The sequence below is a fragment of the Thermobia domestica genome, chromosome 6 (genome assembly GCF_964235325.1).
Source record: "Thermobia domestica chromosome 6, izTheDome1.hap1.1, whole genome shotgun sequence".
Classification (NCBI taxonomy): Eukaryota; Metazoa; Arthropoda; class Insecta; order Zygentoma; family Lepismatidae; genus Thermobia; species Thermobia domestica.
Genome location: NC_137459.1, coordinates 22,948,904 through 22,974,891, shown reverse-complemented (window position 1 = coordinate 22,974,891; position 25,988 = coordinate 22,948,904). Strand labels below are relative to the sequence as shown.

Here is a 25,988-nt window from a genome sequence, read left to right as displayed (position 1 = left end):
ATCTTAAATGATTTTTTTTGCTTTTAACTTACAAAATACAGGGTCCGGAAAAATACCTCCCGAATTTGGAGAGGGCGCTGTGTGAATTGTGGTGGGTATACGGTGACAGAGGAAGTATCGATCATAGCGGCATACGTGCCATTTTCAGTAGTCGCAATGGCGTGGCTCAGTAAGCGTTGTGCGTTTGTTGTGGAGGAGTAAATTCGTAATGATGGTTGTGGATTACTACTCAGCGGGCTGTTCCGGATAGAAAAGCTATTCAAATTTGGGTATGGAACTCTAGAGCAACAGGTCTTGCACTGAGAAAAACATCGCCTGCCCGACGTGTTTAAGTGCTGAACGCTTTGGGGGTTGCTGGATAGACGCTTCCACACGCGCCACATTTTCCAGCGTTGTCACAATCCGAAGTCGGCCAGGCAATTTTTTTTCTTAGTACAGGACCTGTTGCTCTCAAATTTGATACCAAACCTTGAATAGTTTTTCTATCTAGAACAGAATCATGTCAGCCAAGTCCGAACCGAATGCGAAAAGCTTGTTGAGTAGTAATCGTAGAACCACCATTACGAATATACTCCTCCACAATATACACACCATGCTCCCCGCGCCACATTATTGCGACTACTGAAAATGGCACACATATACCGCTATCGATCGATAGCCCCTCCGCCGCCGTATCCCCAGCACAACTCACACAGCACCATTTCCAAATACGGAAGGTCTTTTTACCGGACCTTGTACTAAATCCACCTAGTTTATTATTAAAGATTTCTTAAAACAATAATGAACGCTGAAAAAGTGCGCGATTACAGAATTTAACATTTTTTTAAAAAAGCATATTTCTGAATGTAATTTGCTTGATTGGGCAGAATAGTAAATTATCTACACGCTTGATATGATGTACAGTGGAACCTGGATAATTCGAACCTCAATGGACCAGTAGAAAAATTCGAATTATACAAAAATTCGAATTAGAAAGGTTTTTGTAAATGGTTGGCCTCATCTAAGGACCAAGAGAAAAATTCGAAATAAAGAAGTTTTCGAATTATCCAGGGTCCACTGTATTGTAATTCCTTGTTAGAAACTTGAAGGAGAAGGGAATGTATTAATTCTGGCTTTAGAATATGCATACATTTCGAAAAGTATTTGTAACAATTTCCCTGTATATTTTACTTGATTTATCTATTTATATTTTTGTAGATGTCCGAGTCGAATCTTGACACGTATTTTGTAAAATATTTTTAAAATATTGGATAAGGTAGTTTTTTCTTTTTCTTTTTTTCCTTTTTTCTTTTTCTTTTTCTTTTTTTAGTAAAACGAACCATATCAGTTTGTACTTTCTATAATTATTATGATGATGGTGATTGTTCCTCTGTAAAATTAATTTTTGATGTGCAAGTGAGGATTCTTCTGTCGAGTAACTATTTCAATTTTTGTTTCTCACTTTAGGCTACGAGGGATTGTCAAATAACCCACATCTAGCGTACCGAATTGAAGATTTTCCCGGCCTAGGATTTTTAATGCCACTCCGCGTGTATGATAACTTCATTGATGGAAAATTCAACAGTTGTTGCAAAGCAAGGTCTGTATACATAAGGAATACCTATCTTGTTGGTCCTTAGCATTAATGGGCGTTTTTCTTAGTAGGAATTTATTTATTTATTTAACAGGTAGGGAAATTAAATTTATCCCAGTTTGTCACTTGAATATTGTTGAGTTGAGTTGATTTTAGTTTAGCGTCCCTTTCAGCAGCGAGGTTATATGAGACGTGGACCTACTGATTAACGTGGAATCCGAACCACATGAGCTCCCGCCGGGAATCGAACCCGGATCTCCCACGCCAAAGGCGCGTACGCTAACCGCTTAGCCACGGAGGAGCTCGACACTTGAATATTGTGTTCGTTCGAAAGCTGACATCGGATAGTGTACTGTCCTGATTTTTGCCATTTGTAGTTTCTGTATTATGCTACATAGCTTTTTGTTCAATACAAGGCTTTGAATGTTTCTTGTCTGATAACTTACAATTAAATGGAAATAGAAAGCAGACACAGAGGGAAAAACGAAGTTTTAATACCGAAAGGAAAACACACTTGGATCTGGTGTCAGGTTTCTTTAGAATTTTCGCTTGCTACTTCATTTACGCCGATTTAGGATTTACGATGTAGATTTCTGGACTGACAGCATCTAAGACCATTTAGCCTGTCACGTATCCGAGTTGACGTCCCTCGGCGAGCACGCTATCCGTGGAAAGGATTGGGGAAGAAAGGAAGTGACCTGGGACGTTAGGAATGTTAGGTATCCCTGGTGTAAATGAGGAAAACCTCATTCAGGGTGGCTGGCCTGAAAAAGCTTTTTGAAATTTTTTGAACCGAGTGACCCACCGGGAATCGAATCCGGGACCGCTCACACCGAAGGCGAGAGCGTCAGAGACTACGCTACGCGGGGCCACAGTTGATTTACCGTGATTGAATTGACGAATTTCTTTAATGAATGGTATACTGATAATGAATTTCTGTGTCATTAGGTTCAAAACCTGCCTTTTTTTTCCTTTGTCTTATAGTAGGACGTTAAAACTGAAAGATTTAATTTTCATTTGTGTTGTCTGGTACTGATCCAGTCGAGTGGACGCATAATAACTTTCGCCAGTTGAAAAAATAGTATTGTCAGTTTTATCGAAGTTGTTTGGTTTTATCTGGAAATCTACTAAATTAAAAGGGTAACGGAAGCTTACCATAATAGTATTACTAGCTGAAGTGCCATCCTTTGCATAGTGAAAGTAATAAAAGGTGTTTGAAACATGTTTACTATTCTGGTTTCTGATTAAAGAAAACCGATGACTTAGTTCAAATTCATCTGACTTTCTGACATTCTGCTTCTGTAAATTGTCCTACTTGAATATTTTTCTTGCACCCGATAATGGTAGATTCAGCCCATTTCCCGACAATCGTTAAGGAAAATAGTTCCCTCCCATCTCCTAGAGTAAGTTTCCCTGTATTCGCTCCTAGCTCCTCCATGGCTGTATTGGTTAGGTTAGCACATCGACCTTCAGCGCAAGATCTGGCTTCGATTCCTGGTGGAAGCTTATATGGTTTGGATTCCATGTTAAGATGTAAGTGAACTTTATATATAATCTCGGTGCTGATAGGGCCATTAAACACCAAACCAATTAACGGAATTCTCCTCTAAATGAGTCTTCTCAAATTCGACGTAACTAAATCACTTTCTCGGGCCTGAAAATGGTACTTAATCCGATTTCATGGAAATCTATAAGCAATTAGCTAGGACCTAATTTCACTGCAGCTAATATTTTTTTTCCGTTTCTCTTTTTGCATCATTCATATCGAATACATTCAAGTGAAATATATCTTGAGTTTTTACCGTTACGTCTGTTGGTTCAAAAGTTTTGCTGAGTGAGTCAAATCTCTTTTACAACGCCCTTAAGAGCCTGACATACTAAAAATAATACAAAATTTACCATTTTTCTTTTGTTTGTTTATTCATAAGTGAAAGTAGATAATGAAATGCAAATTACCACGACCATAGATAATGTTATTCTACAACAGAGAAGTATAAACCTGAAAAATTTTCAATGTTGCCGTCCATAGAAATTACAATATTGCCAGAATAACATTTCCCCCAAAATCTAAGTTAAGGCAACGACTAGAGGAACGAACTCAACTGCATTTGATTATGTATTATGTTGTTTTGGTATCCTGTGAACTACTTTTTAAATAATAGTTGTATTTAGTTTGTAATAAAGAAAAAAGTTCTAACATACAGTTATTAAAATTAAATAATAATGTTGTTTGAAAAGTAGTTCACAGGACACCAAAACAATATGATACGTAATCAAATGCAGTTGAGTTCGATCCTCTAATCGCTGTCTAAACGTAGATAGTAGGAGAATATTAAGATGGATCTCGCAGAAATAGGAATACATAGTAGAAACTGGGTCAAGTTGGAAATGAAATGAAATCTTTGAGTTTTACGTCCCACGGTTATGCCGGTTAGGCTAAAGGAGACCGACTGGGTCCAGTTGGCTGCGGATAGAAGTTAATGGAGAGCTTTTCTAAACACAGTAATGAACCATAGGCCACTGAGTTAGTTTGTTAGTTAGTGAAGAGGTGAGAACTGAACCAAAGAAGATCTTTTAATCCTCTGGATTTGTGATTGTGTGGAATGATACACACTAAAATAAGCATTAGAACTTTGCGAAACTCTGTTATGCTTTAGTGAGAAGTAAATAAATAGTGAGATTTAGAAATACATATCAAGTGTCATCGATTTGTTTACAAAACAAATAATAGCTAGAAAAAGTCTTCACTGTTGTATTATAGATCATTGTTCTCTTTAATAAAACATACTAAAGTAAAGATTCTATATATACATATCTTATTATTATTATTAAGTATTCCGTCTTGCAGCAGGTCCTGATACTAGCGAGTTTTTATTTTATTTTATTTTATTTTATTTTTTTTTTATTTTATTAGGTTTGAGCTTGGAAATGTTTCTTTTAGGTTTGTCGACTTTCAGTTTCCTCTTTTAACTCAATATTTTCTCGTTAGCGTACGCGCCTTTTGGTGTGGGAAACCCGGGTTCGATTTCCGGTGGGAGCTCATGTAGTTCGGATTCCACGTTAGTCAGTAGGTCCACGTCTCATATAGCCTCGGTGCTGAACGGGACGTTAAACTCAAAATCAACTCAATATTTTCTCCTACTTTTCAAATCTTCGATTAGTTGTGATACTTGATAATAATAATAATAGCTAATAATAATAATAATAATAATAATAATAATAATAATAATAATAATAATAATAATAATAACCTAAGTGCTCAATACCTCGGCAAATTTGGGTATTTACAAGGCCTATCTAACAACATCTTTCACTCTAGCACTTTTTCTCTTGGTCCTTTTCCCATCTTATTCTCCTTCTTTCCACATCTCTTTGTGTCTCATCCTGTCTTGTTCCTTGATCTTTTCTTCCGTCTTCTTCTTCCTGTTCCTTACTTTCCTTCCATCTTTTCTTCTATGACGGTATGAAGACAATTTCTTCGCAAGGTGTGTTCAGTCGAATTGGCCTTCTTACGAAGCATGCTGGGCTAACAATATCGTATAATAAATCATTTAGTATACTCTCTAAAACACTAATATGTATTTTTCAATCTTGTTTATCAAGAAAATATTTCGAACCCGACTTTAAACTTTGCCTGTGCGACCAAAACTTTAAACCTGGCTATGGCTCTGTCTCCAAGAAACTTTTTCCCTGTCTTGTCAGACTGTACATAGAGGTGCCAAACACAGGTGTTCATTTTATTTTTTTTTTTAAAAAGTAGTACTTGTCTGGAAGATAATAACTATTTTAATTAAGAAGGAAACCAATGAAGGATGTAGTAATACGCTATACAAAAAATTAAGAACCTACATAAACTACTATATAAATCTAATGCCAAAAATCTATGTACCTCACCATAAGTGTAAAAGGTAATTAGTGATATGTATTTATTATTACAGAACATGGGTAGGATGGCCTGACATCGTTAGAGAAAGTGGAGGACATATCATCATACCGGATGTTTCCCGGGTTCTTCGTAGACCTATCGATGCTATGAAATTAAAAGATGAAGAAGATAATATCTTTTTGCACCCAAGGGTTACAAATATGTAAGTACTAATATTTTGAGCTTTGTCAAATAGCATTTGAGTTAACTTGTAGCTTGATTTTTTAACTTTAACGTCCCACAGTTATGTTCCAGGCTAAGGGAGACAGTGATATAACGAAATAATGAAATGAAGTGTGGCAAACCGGGAGAACTCTGGAATGAAACCCACAGATGGTGATTATTCAGTACGAAGCCTACTTGGCGCGAGCTAAGATCGAACCAGGAACCCTACACACCAGAGCTGAGCTCTCCAGGACTGAGCTTCCGCTTCCCCCCCCTTCCGCCCCTTGGTATGAAGTTACATAGCGCGGGATAAACTTTGATGACATTTGACAATGTTCTCAAGCTGAGTGTACCTTGTGTATCTTTTCTTCGTTCTCCTGTCTTTTAAGAGTAGTTTTCTCTAATGTAGGCTGCGGTCAGCACGTCTGCCTTTATTGCTTGTAGCCTCGGGTTCCATTCCCATGGACATACTCAATTTTCTGCTTCGACTTGAACACCGTGATAAATTTATAAGAGTTATTTCCGTTAAGGGGTAGTGAGCTCTGGTCTAGGAAGCCATAGATAACTGCTATAGGAGCTGATGTGCTGACCATATATCATCCATCTAACATGTTTAGCCAGCAAGCGTTTTTCATCGACTGTAATATCATGGAGTTGAGTTTAAATTAATTGGTGACGGTTTCCAAATGGAATTGTTACACCAGACTCATTATTTCACAGGTGGTATTTTATTTACGAATTTAATTGTAACTCAAAATGTATTGCTTGCAACAATTAGTTATGAAACATATCCCACCTACTTTTGAAATTTACATTTTTGGATCAAAAGATCCAATATATTTCAATTAAAAATTTTCTTGTAGGCCTTATATCTAGAGAACTACATATAGTGTGGCCAAATCCAAATTATCACTTAACTCAGTATGATGTGCTTATTCGTAAAAAATACGAAAACTCGATGTAGGGTTCGTTCAAAAATTTTGTGGCCCCTGATCCAAAAACTAATTATTGGCCAAGATCGCAATCTTTTGATCCATTTGTTTTCCTAAAATTCATATTATATTTTTCAAATGACTTTGAGGTTGAGCATGACGTTGTAACCAGCTCGCCATGACATTGCAGTCGGCGTGGTGTTAGTCACCAGAATATCGAGCATTCATCTTGCAGATGACTAAAAAATAATAAGTTAGTGTTATTACTCTGCTTCCATTTCGCTGGTCATTCAACATTCATTAGAATCACAGCGTTTTAAGTCACAATACCATAGTACTGTGGTCTAGGAAGTCTTGAGCTGTAAAGAAGAGACTTTAGAAAAACCTCGTATCGTTCTGACCGCTCCGTAAGCAGACTATTTCATATGGGCCTTAACTTGCACTCATACAGACTTGTTCTGGTGCAACAATTGAGTGCCGCGGTTAAGAGAATTCGCAGTCTTGATTGCAATGACATTTTGAACATTCTTAATGGGAGAAATAGTTTGAAAAGTGTTATTTGCAAAAAAGTAGGAGCGGAATGTTTCATACCTAAATGTTGTAGGCAAACTACTTTGAGTTATAGCTCAATTCGGAAATAAAATATCATTTGTGAAGTAGTTAGTCGAGTTACAATTTCAATTTGAAAACCGTCAGGTTTTTCTGCCAGCTCTTGTGGATTCCTAGTCGCTGGAAACTCTCAAACACGCTCTTGTCTTCATCAGTAGCGTTTAACTGTTTCTCTTTTGAGGGACTTTTGTAATAAGTAATTACGTACTTAACCTGACAAGCTTAACAAACAATTTTACTGTTCGAGAACCAGAACAATTATTTGTAATTTCTTATTTTTGATGTGTCACTGTTAAGTGCCAATGTTACCAGTATATTATCCAGTCTCCTGCAGTCAATTTCATCCTTAAAATTATATTTATACGTAGGTTGATCAATAAAGACTGATCATGCACACAGTAATTACAGCGGCAAGGCACAGAAAGCGAAACACTTCTGTGTAGTGGGAGAAGTGACTAATAGATCGATCAAGGTTGAAGACCATGACGTCAGAAATGTGACTTTGGAAGCCGTTTAAGCACACGTAATTTCAGTTTTGCATAAGACAACATGGAATTGACACGCGAAGAACAGTACAAAAATTCTGTTGACTATCTTGCAAAGATCAGCGTTCCGTGTGTAACCCATCCTCCATATTGCCATGATTTAGCCCCTTGTGATTTCTTTCTTTTTCCAACTTTGAAGAAACACTTCCAGGGACGGCATTTCGCATCTTCAGAGGCAGTGGTGAAAGCTGCAGAAGCGATTTTGAAGGATCTGTTCTAAAAATGGCTTCCAGCATGTCTTTGGTGACTGGCAAAACTGTTGGGACAAGTGCATTGCATGTAATGGGCACTATTTTGAAAAAGACCCTCAACATTTGGAGGATTAGGAGAGGTAATTATGTTTTATTCATTTATGATCATTCATTATTGATCAGCCCTCGTAATTCATTATCAAACTGGGTCTGAAACAATAATCATAATAGCTTTGAATATCAGTTTTATTAGTTAAATGAATATTTTGCACATTCAGTAGCGGAATGTTTCAGCGTAATATAGGGTCCAACGTAAAAGAAAAGAAAAAGCTCGCGGTTTTCATATTGAAATTCTGACTAGACTTGACTACTTCTCAAATGACATTTTATTTCCGAATTGAACTATTCGCGTAACTCAAAATGTTTTGCTAACAAAAATTCTAGACTGCGCGTGAGAAACAGTGTAAGTCAGAAATTGGCCAAGTTAGATAAGTCAAAATTAGAGACCTATGTTTCATGATTCACCTCCGGTTAACTTGGTATAAATCAGTTCTAAACGTGAGTTGAATAATCGTGTCTTATAGATATACCACTTTGATTTGATCCCTAGTCTTTCGTTGCAAGCGCTGCTATCGGCTGAAGGAATTCCACTCGCTTTCTCTCGCTTAGCAACAGCTGAACCCTTATTGGCTCAACACGTGGGTGTGTGAGGGTGTGAGCTTTAGTTCGCATTTTTGCCACGGCTCAAGACATTTTGGCAGCACAATAGTACTGTTAGTATAAGAGATTCATACTTTAGCTTGATAAAATAAAAAAATCGTCTCCTGAAAACGTTTTTTTTTTTTACTTTTACTGTTTCTCCTTCGCAGTCTAGAATCAGGGGTGCCCACAAAGGGGGGCTATGACGCAAACTGCGTCATTGAAATATTTGGGAGGGTTAAAAATCTATATAAATATGTTTGAGGGTGTGTAAAAATTAATCGAAAAGATGATTTTTTTTCATGGAAGAACACCCACGGATAGACAATTGGGGGGGTGCGTCATGGACATAAGGGGAGGGTACTACTGCTAGAATTATACTGCAATTGATACTACTTGTCCTTTTTGACAGCTCGCTATGCGTACGTGGTGCTCAATGCTATGTTATCAGCTTTTGCACCGGGTATTGAAACACGAAATTATTCACTGCAAGTAAAATTTCAGCTTTATAAAATAAATGACACAAAAGAGAACTCAAAAAAATGTTCTCAATAACCAGCATGTCCACTACTCAAATTGACATTCGACTGAAACAATCTGCATTTGTTTATATTCAAATTGGCAACGTGCGGAAAGGGTGTAATGTTTACCATTGCAGAGCGAGAGAAATGAGTCACTATAATTGACTGAACTTGCTGTTGTCATAGAAATAGCTCTTCTTGCCTGATTATTATGACTACGTGCAAGGAGGAAAAAAAAAAAGAAAAAAACAGAGGAAAGCAACTGTCAGAAACGACAATTTGTATCTAATGGACTGTACTTATGAAACATACCGTCCCTAATATTTGAAAATTACATTTTTTAGATAAGTTCCTCAATATTCTCTGAAGTTTGTGCGTTTTAAGGTCTCTTCTTCACGGCGCAAGCATTTTCCCGAAAGTTCGCACCCACAACAGTATTGTGTTGCAGCTTGGAACACTTGTTACACCGATGAATGTTCAGATGGCGCCAGAATGCACCCTGAGTAACAATCTCTCACTCATTACTTTTGTTTAACGTTCCCACGATAAATGCCCTGTGTTGTGCTGACCAACACTTCATGGTGACTGAAATGATTTGAGACGGCTACAATGTCATAGTCAATCTCAATATTCACATTTGTGCAGAGTTGATCCATCTATATAATAATAATAATATTCAGTAAAACTAGTTGTGAATATGATTCACAGATGTGGAGAAATATCTGAGAAATGTAATTTTCTAAACGATGGGTGTGATATGTTTCGTAACTAATTTGTTGATTGTTGTAACCAAAACACTAATTCTGAAATGAAAAATCACGTATGAATTTATCACTCTGGTCACAATTTCAATTCGGAAACCATCAAGGGTTTTCCCCGAACCATGCATTTTCAGAGTAACTTTGACCCGGTTTTTACCTTAATTAATTCAGTGAGAATGTTTCATATTGTTACTGAACATTATTTCAGAAACTCGTCCGCCTGGATTGAGAAACCTGTGGATTTAATGAAAGACAGGTACTACCAGCATATCTCTGACTTACTACACGGCAGTGTGCAGTTGAATGTATCGAAGAAGGATCTTGAACGGTGCCAATTTGAGAACGTTGCATCTCTGTCGCCATTACGAGTATCTAGGGGGTGAGTGATAAATCAAGTTATATAATCATAAAACAATTTTAACCATAATTAGAATTCATTTATTTAAGGTGCTATCAACCTTTGTCTGGAAGGACGATAGAAAATTCCAATCTATCTGATTGACCACAAAAGTCTTGTCTGGAATCTCCAGGTGATGTTCCTATTCTCACTCAGTGTACAATAGTAAAGAAAACAGTCTGCATTAGGATAGTTAACTCCAACATCTTTTCAATCTTAACTGTAAATCAAAATCTTAACTTGCAGGTCGTAAAATAAATCGATTACAATTTCATGATGGCTCATTGGTAAAATTAAAATAATTGATTTCGGTTTATATGCATCATTTTTGAGTCGAGTTGAGTTGATTTTGAGTTTAACGTCCCTTTCAGCAGCGAGGCTATATGAGACGTAAACCTACTGATTAACGTGGAATCCGAACCACATGAGCTCCCACCGGGAATCGAACCCAGGTCTCCCAGGCCAAAGGCGCGTTTGCTAACCGGTTAGCCTTGCATCATATTTGTGTCTAACAGTTAGTAGTAATTATTATATTCAACCAAAATTGATAATTGACGAGGTGTATCTTCAAAATTAAATTGTGAAAACGAAAAGTTCATTTAAAGTTACTCATTTTTACTTTTACTAAGAAAATAAGCGAAAGAATGGCCAAAATTTATACTAAACAAGCAGCTTTAATTGACTAATCCAATTCATTCAATAAAAACAATTACAGTTTTGGAACAAATCTTCCGCTAATGATGCGTTTCAAACTCATGTATGGTAATTGAGTTGAGTTGATTTTGAGTTTAACGTCCCTTTCAGCAGAAAGGCTATATGAGACGGTAGCTACCAGGGTTGGCAAAAACCATGGTTTTTATTAAAAAAACCAAAAAAAAAAAACGGTTTTTTTGGTTTAAACCAGGTTTTCTTGGTTTAAACCAGGTTTTTATGGTTTAAATGATTTGCTCTATATATTCATATCATATATGGACAGAAATAAGTTTGTTTCGCCTTGATGTTATTATGCAACAACCGAGTTATGCTGGAAGGGGTCACATAAGCTTAAAGCGAAATAAAAATCGCTTCTCGAGTTACATCCGAGAGAAATTGTCCTCCATTTGAACTCGGAACCAGGACTAATTGGCCACAAATGCGATACGTGTGCCGACTCACTCATGAATGAATCCTGATATATATAAAAAAAAAAAAAAAAAAAAAAAAAAAAACGTTGTACTGATCTTTACATGCTTCTTAATATAACTGTCAAGAGTCATTTCAGAAGGACAAAAAGATAAACAGTTGCACAAGTGAAACCATTACACAGAATTACATATGAACAATTTCAAAGTACGACGGAGTACAGAAGAACTAATTTAGTTCAAGTTAGTTAACAACGACTTTTATTGGTCCAAATTAAAGAAATACACCGACTTAATCTGCATATCAATAAGAAAAGTGAATAAAGATACGAATTATTTGAGTCCACTTTAGCTCAGACTCAGTTATACATAAATAGATACCAAAGATACTTATTTCACTAAATGCCTCTCGTGGGGTCTGTATGACCCCCCCCCCCACACACACACAAAGTACGGCATTTTCGATGTATTTTATCAATAGTAAACATTGAAACGAAACAATATTTAGAATTTTTCTTCGATTGCAATTACATAACAATAATAACAACTACAAAAAAATCACAAAATAAACATTTATAAACTTGTAAAAAAAAAAGTTGCTTTTGTAGTATAATCTTGTTGAGTAATGAATGGGGAATTTAGGTCTGAATATAATACGAATAATATACGGGAGTGAAACGTGATAACCCACATATGTGTGTTTATCAAGATTTTACAAACACTTACACTTTTACGAACATTTTTTTTTGTTTTTTGGTTTAAACCAGTTGGTTTTTTTTGAAAAAACCAGCTGGTTTAAACCAGCCAACCCTGGTACCTACCGATTAAAGTGGAATCCGAACCACATGAGCTCCCACCGGGAATCGAACCCGGGCCTCCCACGTCAAAGCCTTATGTATGGTAGTTAATTGACATACTTTAATTTGGCATTACACAGATGAATCTTCATTGTATGGTGGACGAGACGGACCATTACCTTCGCTTGGCTCATATTGCACACACACACAGTCATAAAACGAAAACATTAGATTCTAAATTGCTTGTTTTAAATATAACGGTCATATTTTAAAACTTCCAAACTGACCGAAATTAATGTATTGCGATCTGAAATCGAATTTTTAAACTGAAGTGTGTTTCTGTTTTATTATTATAGAATGTATGCAAGAAAATAATAATAATTTCCGTTCCAAATACTCTTTCTTTTTCCTTTTTTAAATCACTTTCCTTTTTCTTACAATTACCGAGGAGACCATCTTTATACATAGGAGACTATGCACCCGCCACTTCTAATACTTGTTTCCACAATGTTCCTGGCTTTTAAAATGGCATTAAAAACAGTTTCTTTGTGGCTGGAAAGGAAGGACGCTTCACGAGATTTTTTTTTTTTTTTAAATCATCGATTCCGCGTCTCTACGAACCACCTGTATCACTCTACTAAAACCAGAAGCGGTAGAAATTTACTATTACTTCCGCTTTCAGTATTGATCTTCGTAGAACAAAACTGTAAGTTATATCGAGAGTGGTCCTTTGCAATCGATTCAGTATCCCCATCACCATCTCCGTCAACCCTCAAGTTGTAGTGTGGTAGAAGTCAGTCTTTTCCATATATATATAAAGGTAACCAAGAAAGTTCTGTCGCTTTTTGTGGAAATCTGTTCAGTTGGCCCTCACACTGTGAGTTGAATGCGAATAGAGACAAGGCGAAAGTCAATTGTTGGTGTAGGTATATCCAACATACTGCCTGGTTGTGGCAGTTCAGTTACACCGTGAACTTGCGTAAGGACAGAGTGAACATGGGACTTCCACAGAGCGTCATAAGGGGCGTGTATGATGTACGAGTTCCAACTGGGGTTAAACGCCCCTGCAGCGGTTCGAAAGGTATGCAAGGTAGGGTGTCGTGACTACGCGGACAGTGCAGCAGTGGTGTAACAAGTTTAGTGACAGTGACAAAACACTCGAACACGCACCACGTGCCAGAAGACCAACATGTACAAAATGAAGATCTGCAAACAGCAATTGAGACGAACAGTGGTTAGACATGTGAGGAACTGGGACTACAATTCAGTGTGAGTGGAGAAACCATTCGGCAGCACCTCCATCAACTTGGCAAGTACTACAAGTTGGGTCGTGGTTCCATGATGATTTGAATTCATGCCAGAAGGCAACGCAAACAGACACCTGTGTTTCTTTGCTGTCTGTTCTGAGGAAAGAGCCATTTGTGGACAGGGTGTTGGCATGCGATGAGAAGTGGGTCCTGTACGAAGCTCTACGGCGCGTCATCATTAGTTAGCATCCCATGAACCAGTTTCAAAACAGCCGAAACCTGCACTGCACCAGAAGGTCCTCCTATGTGTTTGATGGACTGCTCGCGGCATCGTGCATCGGGAACCGCTACCAGCTGGTCAGAGCATTAATGCAACTGTGTACTGTTAGTAGTTGAGCCGTGTTCAAGAAAAACTCAAAACTCTGGAGCCAGCACTTCTGGATCGCAAAGGCGTCCTCCTGTTACAGGACAACGTTAAGCCCCACGTGGCTAGGAAGACCCGAGACACCATTCTGCACCTTGAATGGGAAACACTATTGCATCCGCCATACTCCTCGGACATTCACCATCTGATTATCATCTGTTCCATTCCTTGGACAATCACCTTATAGGATGCCAGTTCAAATCCCTAGTAGAGGTGCAAAATGCACTTGATACCGTCTTCACTTTACGGCCCACCAAGTTCTACCGCGATAGAATCCATAGCCTTCCAGAACGTTGGCAGAGGGTCGTCGATGCTGATGGGGAGTATTTTTGATCTTCAAGATACGTCTTAGGTGACATATCGATGTTCGAAGGTGGTGGGTTGAAAAGCAACAGAACTTTCTTTGCCACGTTTATAGAACAAAACCGGTAATAGATAACGACAAACGTTTTCTTGGAATTGATTCGATTGACAGTCTCAAGGAAAGAAACCATCTCCACATGTATTATTGTACTAAAATCTTTATGGAATAAAAACTGGAATAGATAGCGAGAAGCGATTTCGTGACATCTATTTAGCGTCTCAAGAGAAGATATTGTCTCCACCCGTAACGCTCTACTAAAACCGAGAAATTTACTAATACTTCCGATTTCAATATTGACCTCCATAGAGAAAAATGGTAAAATAGAGTGAGTAATAGGTTTCTACTGCGTACTAAATATCCTAAGAATAAGTTTCTTTCTCCACCTTTGTCCTATTGAATCTAAGGTGGTGAAAATCTGAACGTTCTAATTTCAGCTCTGATTACCATATAAATTCAGTACCGCAAGAATAGCTTAAAAAAAAAAAAAAAAAAAAAAAAAACTCCTTTATTGCAGCCGGAAATAGTAGAAATGCAATACGAGGGTTAATTGGAAAGTTCCTGACCTGACTAGGAAGGAAGCAATTATTTTATGTTTGTATACATTAGCTGCGTAGCTATATCCGTCGGTAGTCATTGTGTAAAATTTCATTTCTCTATTGTTTCAGGTAAAGAGTTCATAAGACGTGAAATCGGCAGAAGTGACAGAAATTTTGTTTCACCTGAAAAGTTTTTGGGGGGTTAGCGATTTTCTTCGGATGCAGAGGTCACAGTTGCTGTACTTGAATATTTTGTAGGACTCAAGGAATCCTTTTTTAAAGTGGTATAGAGGCATTACCGGGGAGGTGGCGTAAATGTATCTCGGTCGAGGGGATTACGTATAAAAAGAAAACGTAACGCATTCAAATATTTTCTAATTTTGTAGGTCAGGCCACGAACTGTCCAATCCACCCTCATATGACTACCAGTTTTAATATTGTTTCCCACGGAGCGAAAACTGTGAAAGGAGGCGACAAATGATTTCTATGAATTCAGTATCGGAAGAATAAATTTCATCTCAGGTGCTTTCTTCTACTGATACTAGAAGAAGTAAGAAATAGTAGAAGTTTCGGTTTTAGTGTTGATTTCTGTATAGTAATAATTATAACACTTTTTGATATGAATGCAGCGTCAGATGAACGGGTTTCATCTCTAGCATTATCCCTCTATTGTAGTCGAAAGTTATACATCCGTTCTAATATCAGGGTGTCTATCGGTCACGAAAGTCACGAAATCAGAAAACGGTCATGAAAGTCAAGAAATTTAGTTTTTGGGTCACGATTTTTTTTTTTTTTTTTTTTTTTTTTAATATGTACAAATGTAGCTACAGACTGAAAAATTTTGTTCTATAAAACATCAAAATTCACCACCAAAAATGTCTATGGTCGGCTTTAGAGGCTACCAAATTGCAAGCAAAGAGCGCTTCTATCGCATGCATGAACATTCGGCCTAATTCGCTCTTGAGAATGTTACGAAATTTTTATGGTTTGGTAAAGTAAAGGTCACGAAATTTCATTTTGGAATTTGAGTAGACACCCTGAGTAATGAATTCGAATACTTTAGAAGTCTACCACAGTTTTTTGTAATATTTTATGATTTGTGGAACTTGTAAGCTTTTAGAAAATTAATCCCTAAATCATCTGCTTAATACTATTTCTGAAAAGATTTTAAATTTTCTGTTAAATGTTACTTATTTTTTACAGAAAGATTTTTTCAATCTACTTCCGAGAGGATCCTCATTTGCCAGATGTAAAATTAAAAATTCTCGGACGATGCTTGAAGGTAATTCCTGAAGGTTACAACAAGACAAGAGGCCTTTACAAGAATGTACTCAGGTACGTGTACTTACAAATATATTTTTTATGTATGTCTTATTGTAATGTTCTCAAACACGTCCACATTAACAAATCAAACTATTTTATTTAAAGGGATGACAACTTTTTCAGCTCACAAGATACCCCACTAAAATTACCAACCAAAACCACTTTCAGACTGAAGTGAATATTCTAAATAACATGGAAAAATCCGTAAAAATGTATTAGTATGGACAGATTGAGTGATATTGCATAATTAGAGTTTAGTACACCTCTCGACACGGAGGCTATACAGAGTGCTTTAGGAGGAATGTCACGTAATTTGTGAGTTGATTCTACATGTGAAAATAAACCGAAAAGTTTCCTATGAACATATGTCCGATTTTCGGTCATTACGGAACTGGAGGGGATTGAAGGCAACACACATCCATGAATGATTATGAAGACAAGTGTAAATATTACTTACCGAAATGCTGTGTGGGCGCTGTGTTAGACACAATAATGGTGGGACAGATGACTGATCCATCGTACAAGAGGTGCTCAAAACGTCCCCTACGTATCTTAATGCACTTGTCAACGCGTTGGAGGGTGTGTTGTGTTGCACATTGAACATCATCTCGGCGGACTTTAATCCGGGCAACAGCGTCGGTGATGCTAGTGACAAGTTCTTCACGTGTATCCACCTCCGTAGCGTACACATCTCCCTTTAACCAGCCCCATAAACAGAAGTCTAATAGGGTTAGATCGGGCGATCTGGGAGGCCAGTTAATGAGTCCCCCATGACCAATCTATCGTTGTGGAAAAGTGTTAGTCAGATACTAGGATACACAATCTGGTACAGTGAATCGATGCAACACTCAAGCACGACACGCATGCGGCCTCAAAACTGCTCACTTCTCCAACCCACAATTGCATATCGCGTACGCTTGCAGCTGTTGCCTCAGTGCGACGTCACAGTGCTGCCATCTGTTGAAGATCCCCGACACCTCTTGTATGATAGATCAGTCATCTGTCCCACCATTATTCTGTTCACCACAGCGCCTACACAGCATTTCGGTAAATAATATTCACACTTGTCTTCATAATCATTCATGGATGTGTGTAGCCTTCAACCCGCTTCAGTTCCGTAACGATCGAAAATCAGACACATGTTCATAGGAAATTTTTCGGTTTATTTTCACATGTAGAATCACCTCACAAACTATGTGACATTCCTCCTGAATCACCCTGTATGAGACGTAGACCTACAGCTTAACATGGAATCTGAACTGGTGGGAGCTCATATGATTTTGATTCCACGTTAAGCAGTAAACCCACGTCTCATATAACCTCTGTAAGTTGCGTTCATTAGGAAGTTTCGCGGTAGAAGTATAGCAGGACACTGCTATCTGATAAAAGAACATTGTTGCACCCGAATTTTACTTAATTTCGTAAATCTGCATTAGCTAATACATTAATTTGTGATTTTTTCTTTCTCTGTTTTATCGTTTAATGAAAATTGTGATTTTTGATCGTGTATACAGACATATTTAATGTATCAGTTGGTGATCTGCCAATACTTTTTCAGTTAGATTTCGTTAGGGTAGCATAGTTTAACATTCAGATGTCAGAAATCAATAACTAATGGACTATGACCTAAGGAACCTGGAGGTTCAATGCCACGTTCACAAAAGCTCTCCATCGACTTCTATATTTAGCCAACTGGATCCAGTGTCGGGCCGCGGTGGCTCAGTGGTAGAGCTTTCACCTCTGGTGCCTGTGGTCCTTGGTTCGATCCCAGCTGCGCCAGGTGAACTTTGTGGTGGGGTGCATAGGTTTTCTCGGATTCTCTCGTTTCCTCCCACTTTTTTCACTCCACCATTTCATTCATTTCTCATCAACACCGTTTCCTTTAGCTTAGCCGGCATAGCTGTGGGACGTAAAACTTAAAGATGTTATTTTCATTTTGTATCCAGTTTCTACTTTGTATTTCTATTTCTACGAGATCCATCTTAATATTGTCCTCCCGTCTGTCAGAAATTAATAGACTTACGAAACGACTGAATTTCTGAGCAACTGTTGGTAGGTCACTAACATATTGGTAAGTAAATGTTGGTAAGTCGGCAGTTAATACGAGACCTATTAGTTTTTTTAAGTATCAGATTCCAGGCCCCAACGAGTCTTGGACTCACTTTAAGGGGCAATACAGTTACATTTCTTATACATATGGAAATATAAAATTAAATTGCTTATACATAATTAATAGATATACATATACAAGAATAAAAAAAGACAATATCTGTTGAGCCTATCCTTCCATTTACTTGTTATATATATATATATTAGTGCTGTTCCTTCTATACTTACACTTCATATTCATAGTTTTTGCCATAATAGCTCTCTCATCCGTTTCTGGAATAATGATTATGATTTCAACTGTTTGTATTCAGTTGGAATTTCGTTGAAGCATTTTATGAAATAGTTAACCCCTCCTGTTCCGTATGTGTTTGCTACATCATTTATATATATTAAAAATAGGAGAGGCCTCAAACAGGGACCTTGTGGTACCCCACATGTAATTGTGTGTTCTGTACTTGTGAAGCTGTTTCCCTCAACATATTGCTTTCGTCCGTTTAAATAACTCTTAAACCATTGCAGTGCTAGTCCTCTAATTCCTAAATTACTAAGTTTGTTAAGTAGAATGTCATGGTTAACTGTATCAGAGTCTTGGCGAAGATCAATAAATAATCCTGCTGAGGCCTGTCCTTTATCTAAAGCCTCTTCTATCGTAACACTAATGTCTAAAACTGCTGATTGTGTTGAGGAAGATTCCCTAAATCCATACCGGTGTTCGTACAAGAAATTGACAGCATTTAGGTAATCTTCTAATCTAAATTTTACACTTTTTTCAATTATTTTTGAGAGCACATGCAAAATTGTTACAGGTGCATAGTTATTTAGTTCTTCAATGTTTCCGTTTTTATGAACTGGAAGTACTTTTAAGTATTTTACAATTAGTTGGCATGGAAATGAATGATTGACTTACAAGATGAGCAATGTATATGCTTAATTGATCCTTGTAATTAATCATAAATTTATTGTTTACTTTGTCTTTAGCTGCACTATATTTCAGTTTCAACATTCCTATTATCTTTTGAATTTCGTAGGCTGTGACTGGGCTTAGAAAAAAAGAATTGTTATTGATTGGCTCTTTCATATATTTGTTAGGACTTGAATCTTTAATATTTTTTTTTTTTTAGCAAGATTTGAACCTATAGTGACAAAAAAAATCATTAAAAATACCTTGTACATGTTCCAGAGGAACTATTTTACCTTCCATTTTTATTGTGAAATTTTGTTTGTTAGGGAAACCGTTTGTACTTTTTATTACTTCATTCACGGTTTTCCAAAACATTTTAGGATTATCTAGCGAATTATTACATTTGTTTTGATAATACATGTTTTTGAGTTTTCTCTTTTCTTCTTTTACTTTATTTCTAAAAAAGATATATTCTTTTTTTAATATTTCATTACTAGGATATCTTCTGGTTTTTGAAAAGAGGATATCTCGTCTATTGATTAATTCAATGAAATCTTTTAAGTTTTACATCCCACGGTTATGCCGGTTAGGCTAAAGGAGACGGTGATCATGAGAAATGAATGAAATGATGGAGTGAAGAAAGTGGGAGAGAACGGGAGAACCCCGAGAAAACCCACGAGCACGGTGTTTGTCCACCGCAAAGTCCACACGGCGTTGATTAATTCAAGTAATTCTTTATTGACCCAAGGAGCTACTGGTGTATAGGGTTTGGTGTTTGAGATTATTTTCTTTTTAACCGAAGTTGGGTTTTTTATTCCATTATTTAAGAATGAAATAAAATTGTTGTAATGCTTGCTTATATCATCATCATTATTAAAGATTTGCGTTTTTTTTTTTTATTTTTATTTTTTTTTTTTTATGGCCAATCTGATGAGAAACCCGCTCTTCTGTATTTTCATGTTTTCCTTTAAGCTCAGTTTTCCATTCTTTAATAATTGTTACCGATACCCTATGATCACTAATATTTTCAATTGTACATACAACATGTTGTAATTCATAATTGTTAGAATACATATGATCTAAAAGTGACTCATTTGTGTTATTAATTCTAGTAGGGTACTATGTAGTTTGTATATAGCAGTGATGGGAAATATTTAATCCCCCAGTGCATGGTTTTGCCATTTGGCTACGTTTTTTCACATTTTGCTATAGCCGCAATAGTACAACTCCAAACGGCTATATCATGCATTTACTATGCTTTGCTGTGGTTCTAATTGTGATTTTTCTAATTAGATCTCATGTAATTGAATTTTGGTAGCGCGTAAACACTAAATGGTAATATAAAAAGAAACGATAATTTCAAAAATTCATGCACTGTAGAGTTAATAAAGGTAATAATTTATTTTGCGCTTATAATAACTTTCCTCTTTTTTAGATTTACAACCAATAGAAATAAGGTTCTGTTAGTGGAAGCTTCGTCCCCTTTCTACCGACTGAAATCTCGAAATAAACAAATATCCTGAGTATTGTATTTTGTGGCAAAAGTGTTACTACCGCTATATAAATAGCTGATAGAGAAGATTTTTTTTCATTACTTTAATGTAATTATATATCGATTAGAAATCTGTGATGTTAGGTCCTGCTAAAGAAAGAAAGAAAATAAACTTGCGTCTCTTATCAGCTTTTTGTTCGAAATATTAGCTTAGAAGGCCTTTTATGATTTATTCGGTTTGTAATGTCGTGTCTGAATGCTCTGTTTGAATGCAGATATGGCCTATTGATTTAACTTGGCTAGGTAAAGCTACAAAACCTGTAAAAATATGGGTAGGGTGTCACTCTCTTTTCCCATGATACAAAAGTGTATGTGGAAATTATAAAGTTAAGACATTGGAGTAAAGAAATAAATTTGATCAGAAATCCACAAAAGAATATTCATGTTTAATTTAATGCTAGCAATGCATAAGAGTTATGGAAGGTCTGTTTTCTTGACACAGTAAGAATTCAGAGTGTTTTTAGATTGAAGGAATACTAATTGACTTGTGCAAATGATTATCTATGTAGTAAAGCCAGAATTATTGAGTTCTTGTGTACATGTTACCCCTTATCCTTGTTTTCATTCTATTCTTTTACTCTAGTTTGCTAATTTTCAGCAGCTATCATTTTCAACAACAAGGAAATAAGGTAGTCATTCAACTCGTGCTCTACTGAGAGCAGCCCCGTCTAGTAACGCAGGTAAAAAGACTAGAGCATGCGTTTTAACAAAACATTCAGATAAGACAATGGGTTTTATAGAGGTTTAGGAAAATATGTTGGTGTTAAGGTTTTATGCTAAGCAAGTGTATTTGGTATGCAAATTTTCCAACTAACAATTAAAAAATCACCAAACTTTGTAGTGGATATAAAAGAAATTAACAAACAAGATGCTGTGCTGTATTATGAATGTAGTTATAGCAGGAAAACTAAGAAAGAAACCAACCTCTCTTGAAGGGTTTCTGCTCATAATTGTCGACGCATTTATAACAAGTGAAGGCATGCGACTAAGGTTTGAAATAGTGAAAGGAACAATCCTCTGCTAGATATAAATCCTCGTATGGATGAGATTCAAAATGAAGTAGCTGAACATATATATATATATTCACAATTGTCTAGATTATTTTGAACATCTGAGGATTCTAACAAGAAACGGGGAAGTAAATCCCCGAAGCGAAGCTTATTACTCTTCCGTTATATTTCTCTTGTTTAACACCATTAGCGATATTTAAACAAACAAAAGAAAGATTACCTTTAATTATTTAGGTGAAAACTGGCGTTTGATTCTCTTCACCGTCTCATTTATATTCTAACAAGAAACCGAGAAACAAATCTCCGAAGCGGGGCTTATTACTCTTCCGTCACGTTTCCTTTGTTTAACACCATTTTCGATATTCAAATAAACAGAAGGAAGATTACCTATAATTATTTAGCTGAAAACTGGCGTTTGATTCTCTTCAGCGTCTCATTTATATCCTAACAAGAGACGGGGAAGTAAATCCCCGAAGCGAAGCTTATTACTCCTCCGTCATGTTTCCTTTGTTTAACACCATTATCGATATTCCAGTAAACAAAAGGAAGATTACCTTTAATAATTTAGCTGAAAACTGGCGATTGATTCTCTTTAGCGTCCATTTATATTCTAAGAAGAAACGGGGAAGCAAATCCCCATACCGAAGGTTATTACTCCTCCGTCATGTTTCCTTTGTTTAACACCATTATCGATAATTAAACAATCAAAAGAAAGATTACCTTTAATTATTTAGCTGAAAACGAGTTTGATTCTCTTTAGCGTCTCATTTATATTCTAACAAGAAAACGGGGAAGTAAATCTCCGAAGCGAAGCTTATTACTCTTCCGTCATATTTCTCTTGTTTAACACCATTAGCGATATTTAAACAAACAAAAGAAAGATTACCTTTAATTATTTAGGTGAAAACTGGCGTTTGATTCTCTTCAGCGTCTCATTTATATCCTAACAAGAAACGGGGAAGCAAATCCCCGCAGCGAAACTTATTACTCCTCCGTCATGTTTCCTTTGTTTGACACCATTATCGATAATTAAACAATCAAAAGAAAGAATACCTTTAATTATTTAGCTGAAAACGAGTTTGATTCTCTTTAGCGTCTCATTTATATTCTAACAAGAAACCGGGAAACAAATCCCCGAAGCGAGGCTTATTACTCTTCCGTCACGTTTCCTTTGTTTAACACCATTTTCGATATTCAAATAAAAAAAGGAAGATTACCTATAATTATTTAGCTGAAAACTGGCGTTTGATTCTCTTCAGCGTCTCATTTATATCCTAACAAGAAACGGGGAAGTAAATCCCCGAAGCGAAGCTTATTACTCATCCGTCATGTTTCCTTTGTTTAACACCATTATCGATATTCCAATAAACAAAAGGAAGATTACCTTTAATAATTTAGCTGAAAACTGGCGTTTGATTCTCTTCAGCGTCTCATTTATATCTTAACAAGAAACGGGGAAGCAAATCCTCGAAGCGAAGCTTATTACTCCTCCGTCATGTTTCCTTTGTTTAACACGATTATCGATAATTAAACAAACAAAAGAAAGATTACCTTTAATTATTTAGCTGAAAACTGGAGTTTGATTCTCTTTATCGTCTCGTTTATATTCTAACAAGAAACGGGGAAGTAAATCTCCGAAGCGAAGCTTATTACTCTTCCGTTATATTTCTCTTGTTTAACACCATTATCGATATTTAAACAAACAAAAGAAACATTACCTTTAATTATTTAGGTGAAAACTGGCGTTTGATTCTCTTCAGCGTCTCATTTATATCTTAACAAGAAACGGGGAAGCAAATCCTCGAAGCGAAGCTTATTACTCCTCCGTCATGTTTCCTTTGTTTAACACCATTATCGATATTTAAGCAAACAAAAGAAAGATTACCTTTAATTATTTAGCTGAAAACTGCCGTTTGATTCTCTTCAGCGTCTCATTTATATTCTAACAAGAAACGAGCAAGCAAATCCCCGTAGCAAAGCTTATTACTCCTCCGTCATGTTTCCTTTGTTTAACACGATTATCGATAATTAAACAAACAAAAGAAAGATTACCTTTAATTATTTAGCTGAAAACTGGAGTTTGATTCTCTTTATCGTCTCGTTTATATTCTAACAAGAAACGGGGAAGTAAATCTCCGAAGCGAAGCTTATTACTCTTCCGTCATGTTTCCCTTGTTTAACACCATTAGCGATATTTAAACAAACAAAAGAGAGATTACTTTTAGTTATTTAGGTGAAAACTGGCGTTTGATTCTCTTCAGCGTCTCTATTATATCCTAACAAGAAACGGGGAATCTAATCCCCGCAGTGAAACTTATTACTCTTCAATCATGTTTCCTTTGTTTAACACCATTATCGATATTTAAATAAACAAAAGGAAGATTACCTATAATTATTTAGCTTAAAACTGGCGTTTGATTCTCTTCAGCGTCTCATTTATATTTTAACAAGAAACGGGAAAGTAAATCTCCGAAGCGAAACTTATTACTATTCCGTCATGTTTCCTTTGTTTAACACCATTATCGATATTTAAACAAACAAAAGAAAAATTACCTTTAATTATTTAGCTGAAAACTGGCGTTTGATTCTCTTCAGCGTCTCATTTATATCTTAACAAGAAACGGGGAAGTTATTCCCCGAAGCGAAGCTTATTACTCCTGCGTCATATTTCCTTTGTTTAACACCATTATCGATATTTAAACAAACAAAAGAAAGATTACGTTTAATTATTTAGCTGAAAACTGGCGTTTCATTCTCTTCAGCGTCTCATTTATATTCTAACAAAAAACGGGAAAGTAAATCTCCGAAGCGAAGCTTATTACTCTTCCGTCATGTTTCAATGGTTTAACACCACTATCGATATTTAAACAAACAAAAGAAAGATTACCTTTAATTATTTAGCTGAAAACTGGCGTTTGATTCTGTTCAGCGTCTCATTTATATCTTAACAAGAAAGGGGGAAGTTATTCCCCGAAGCGAAGCTTATTACTCCTGCGTCATGTTTCCTTTGTTTAACACCATTATCGATATTTAAACAAACAAAAGAAAGATTACCTTTAATTATTTAGCTGAAAACTTGCGTTTCATTCTCTTCAGCGTCTCATTTATATCTTAAGAAGAAACGGGGAAGTAAATCCCCGAAGCGAAGCTTATTACTCTTCCGTCATGTTTCCTTTGTTTAACACCATTATCGATATTCCAATAAACAGAAGGAAGATTACCTTTAATAATTTAGCTGAAAACTGGCGATTGATTCTCTTTAGCGTCCATTTATATTCCAAGAAGAAACGGGGAAGCAAATCCCCGTACCGAAGCTTATTACTCCTCCGTCATGTTTCCTTTGTTTAACACCATTATCGATAATTAAACAATCACAAGAAAGATTACCTTTAATTATTTAGCTGAAAACGAGTTTGATTCTCTTTAGCGTCTCATTTATATTCTAACAAGAAAACGGGGAAGTAAATCTCCGAAGCGAAGCTTATTACTCTTCCGTCATATTTCTCTTGTTTAACACCATTAGCAATATTTAAACAAACAAAAGAAAGATTACCTTTAATTATTTAGGTGAAAACTGGCGTTTGATTCTCTTCAGCGTCTCATTTATATCCTAACAAGAAACGGGGAAGCAAATCCCCGCAGCGAAACTTATTACTCCTCCGTCATGTTTCCTTTGTTTGACACCATTATCGATAATTAAAGAATCAAAAGAAAGATTACCTTTAATTATTTAGCTGAAAACGAGTTTGATTCTCTTTAGCGTCTCATTTATATTCTAACAAGAAACGGGGAAGTAAATCTCCGAAGCGAAGCTTATTACTCTTCCGTTATATTTCTCTTGTTTAACACCATTAGCGATATTTAAACAAACAAAAGAAAGATTACCTTTAATTTTTTAGGTGAAAACTGGCGTTTGATTCTCTTCCGCGTCTCATTTACATTCTAACAAGAAACGGGGAAGCAAATCCCCGAAAGGAAGCTTGTTACTCGTCCGTCATGTTTCCTTTGTTTAACACCATTATCGATAATTAAACAATCAAAAGAAAGATTACCTTTAATTATTTAGCTGAAAACGAGTTTGATTCTCTTTAGCGTCTCATTTATATTCTAACAAGAAACGGGGAAGTAAATCTCCGAAGCGAAGCTTATTACTCTTCCGTTATATTTCTCTTGTTTAACACCATTAGCGATATTTAAACAAACAAAAGAAAGATTACGTTTAATTATTTAGGTGAAAACTGGCGTTTGATTCTCTTCCGCGTCTCATTTGCATTCTAACAAGAAAC

General features: G+C 36.3%; 1 protein-coding gene across 1 annotated transcript in view; it reads left to right on the top strand.

Moving 5' to 3' along the window:
- LOC145687884 (protein O-linked-mannose beta-1,2-N-acetylglucosaminyltransferase 1-like) overlaps positions 1 to 22,002 on the top strand; it is a 177,103-nt gene extending 155,101 nt beyond the window's left edge. Inside the window, exons 10-14 of the mRNA XM_081761402.1 lie at positions 1,447 to 1,579; positions 5,512 to 5,661; positions 10,130 to 10,300; positions 16,011 to 16,142; positions 20,576 to 22,002. Coding sequence (XP_081617528.1) covers positions 1,447 to 1,579; positions 5,512 to 5,661; positions 10,130 to 10,300; positions 16,011 to 16,142; positions 20,576 to 20,663 — 674 coding nt within the window. The 3' untranslated portion in view covers positions 20,664 to 22,002. The remainder of the gene's footprint in view (positions 1 to 1,446; positions 1,580 to 5,511; positions 5,662 to 10,129; positions 10,301 to 16,010; positions 16,143 to 20,575) is intronic.
- Positions 22,003 to 25,988: the final 3,986 nt, after the last annotated feature.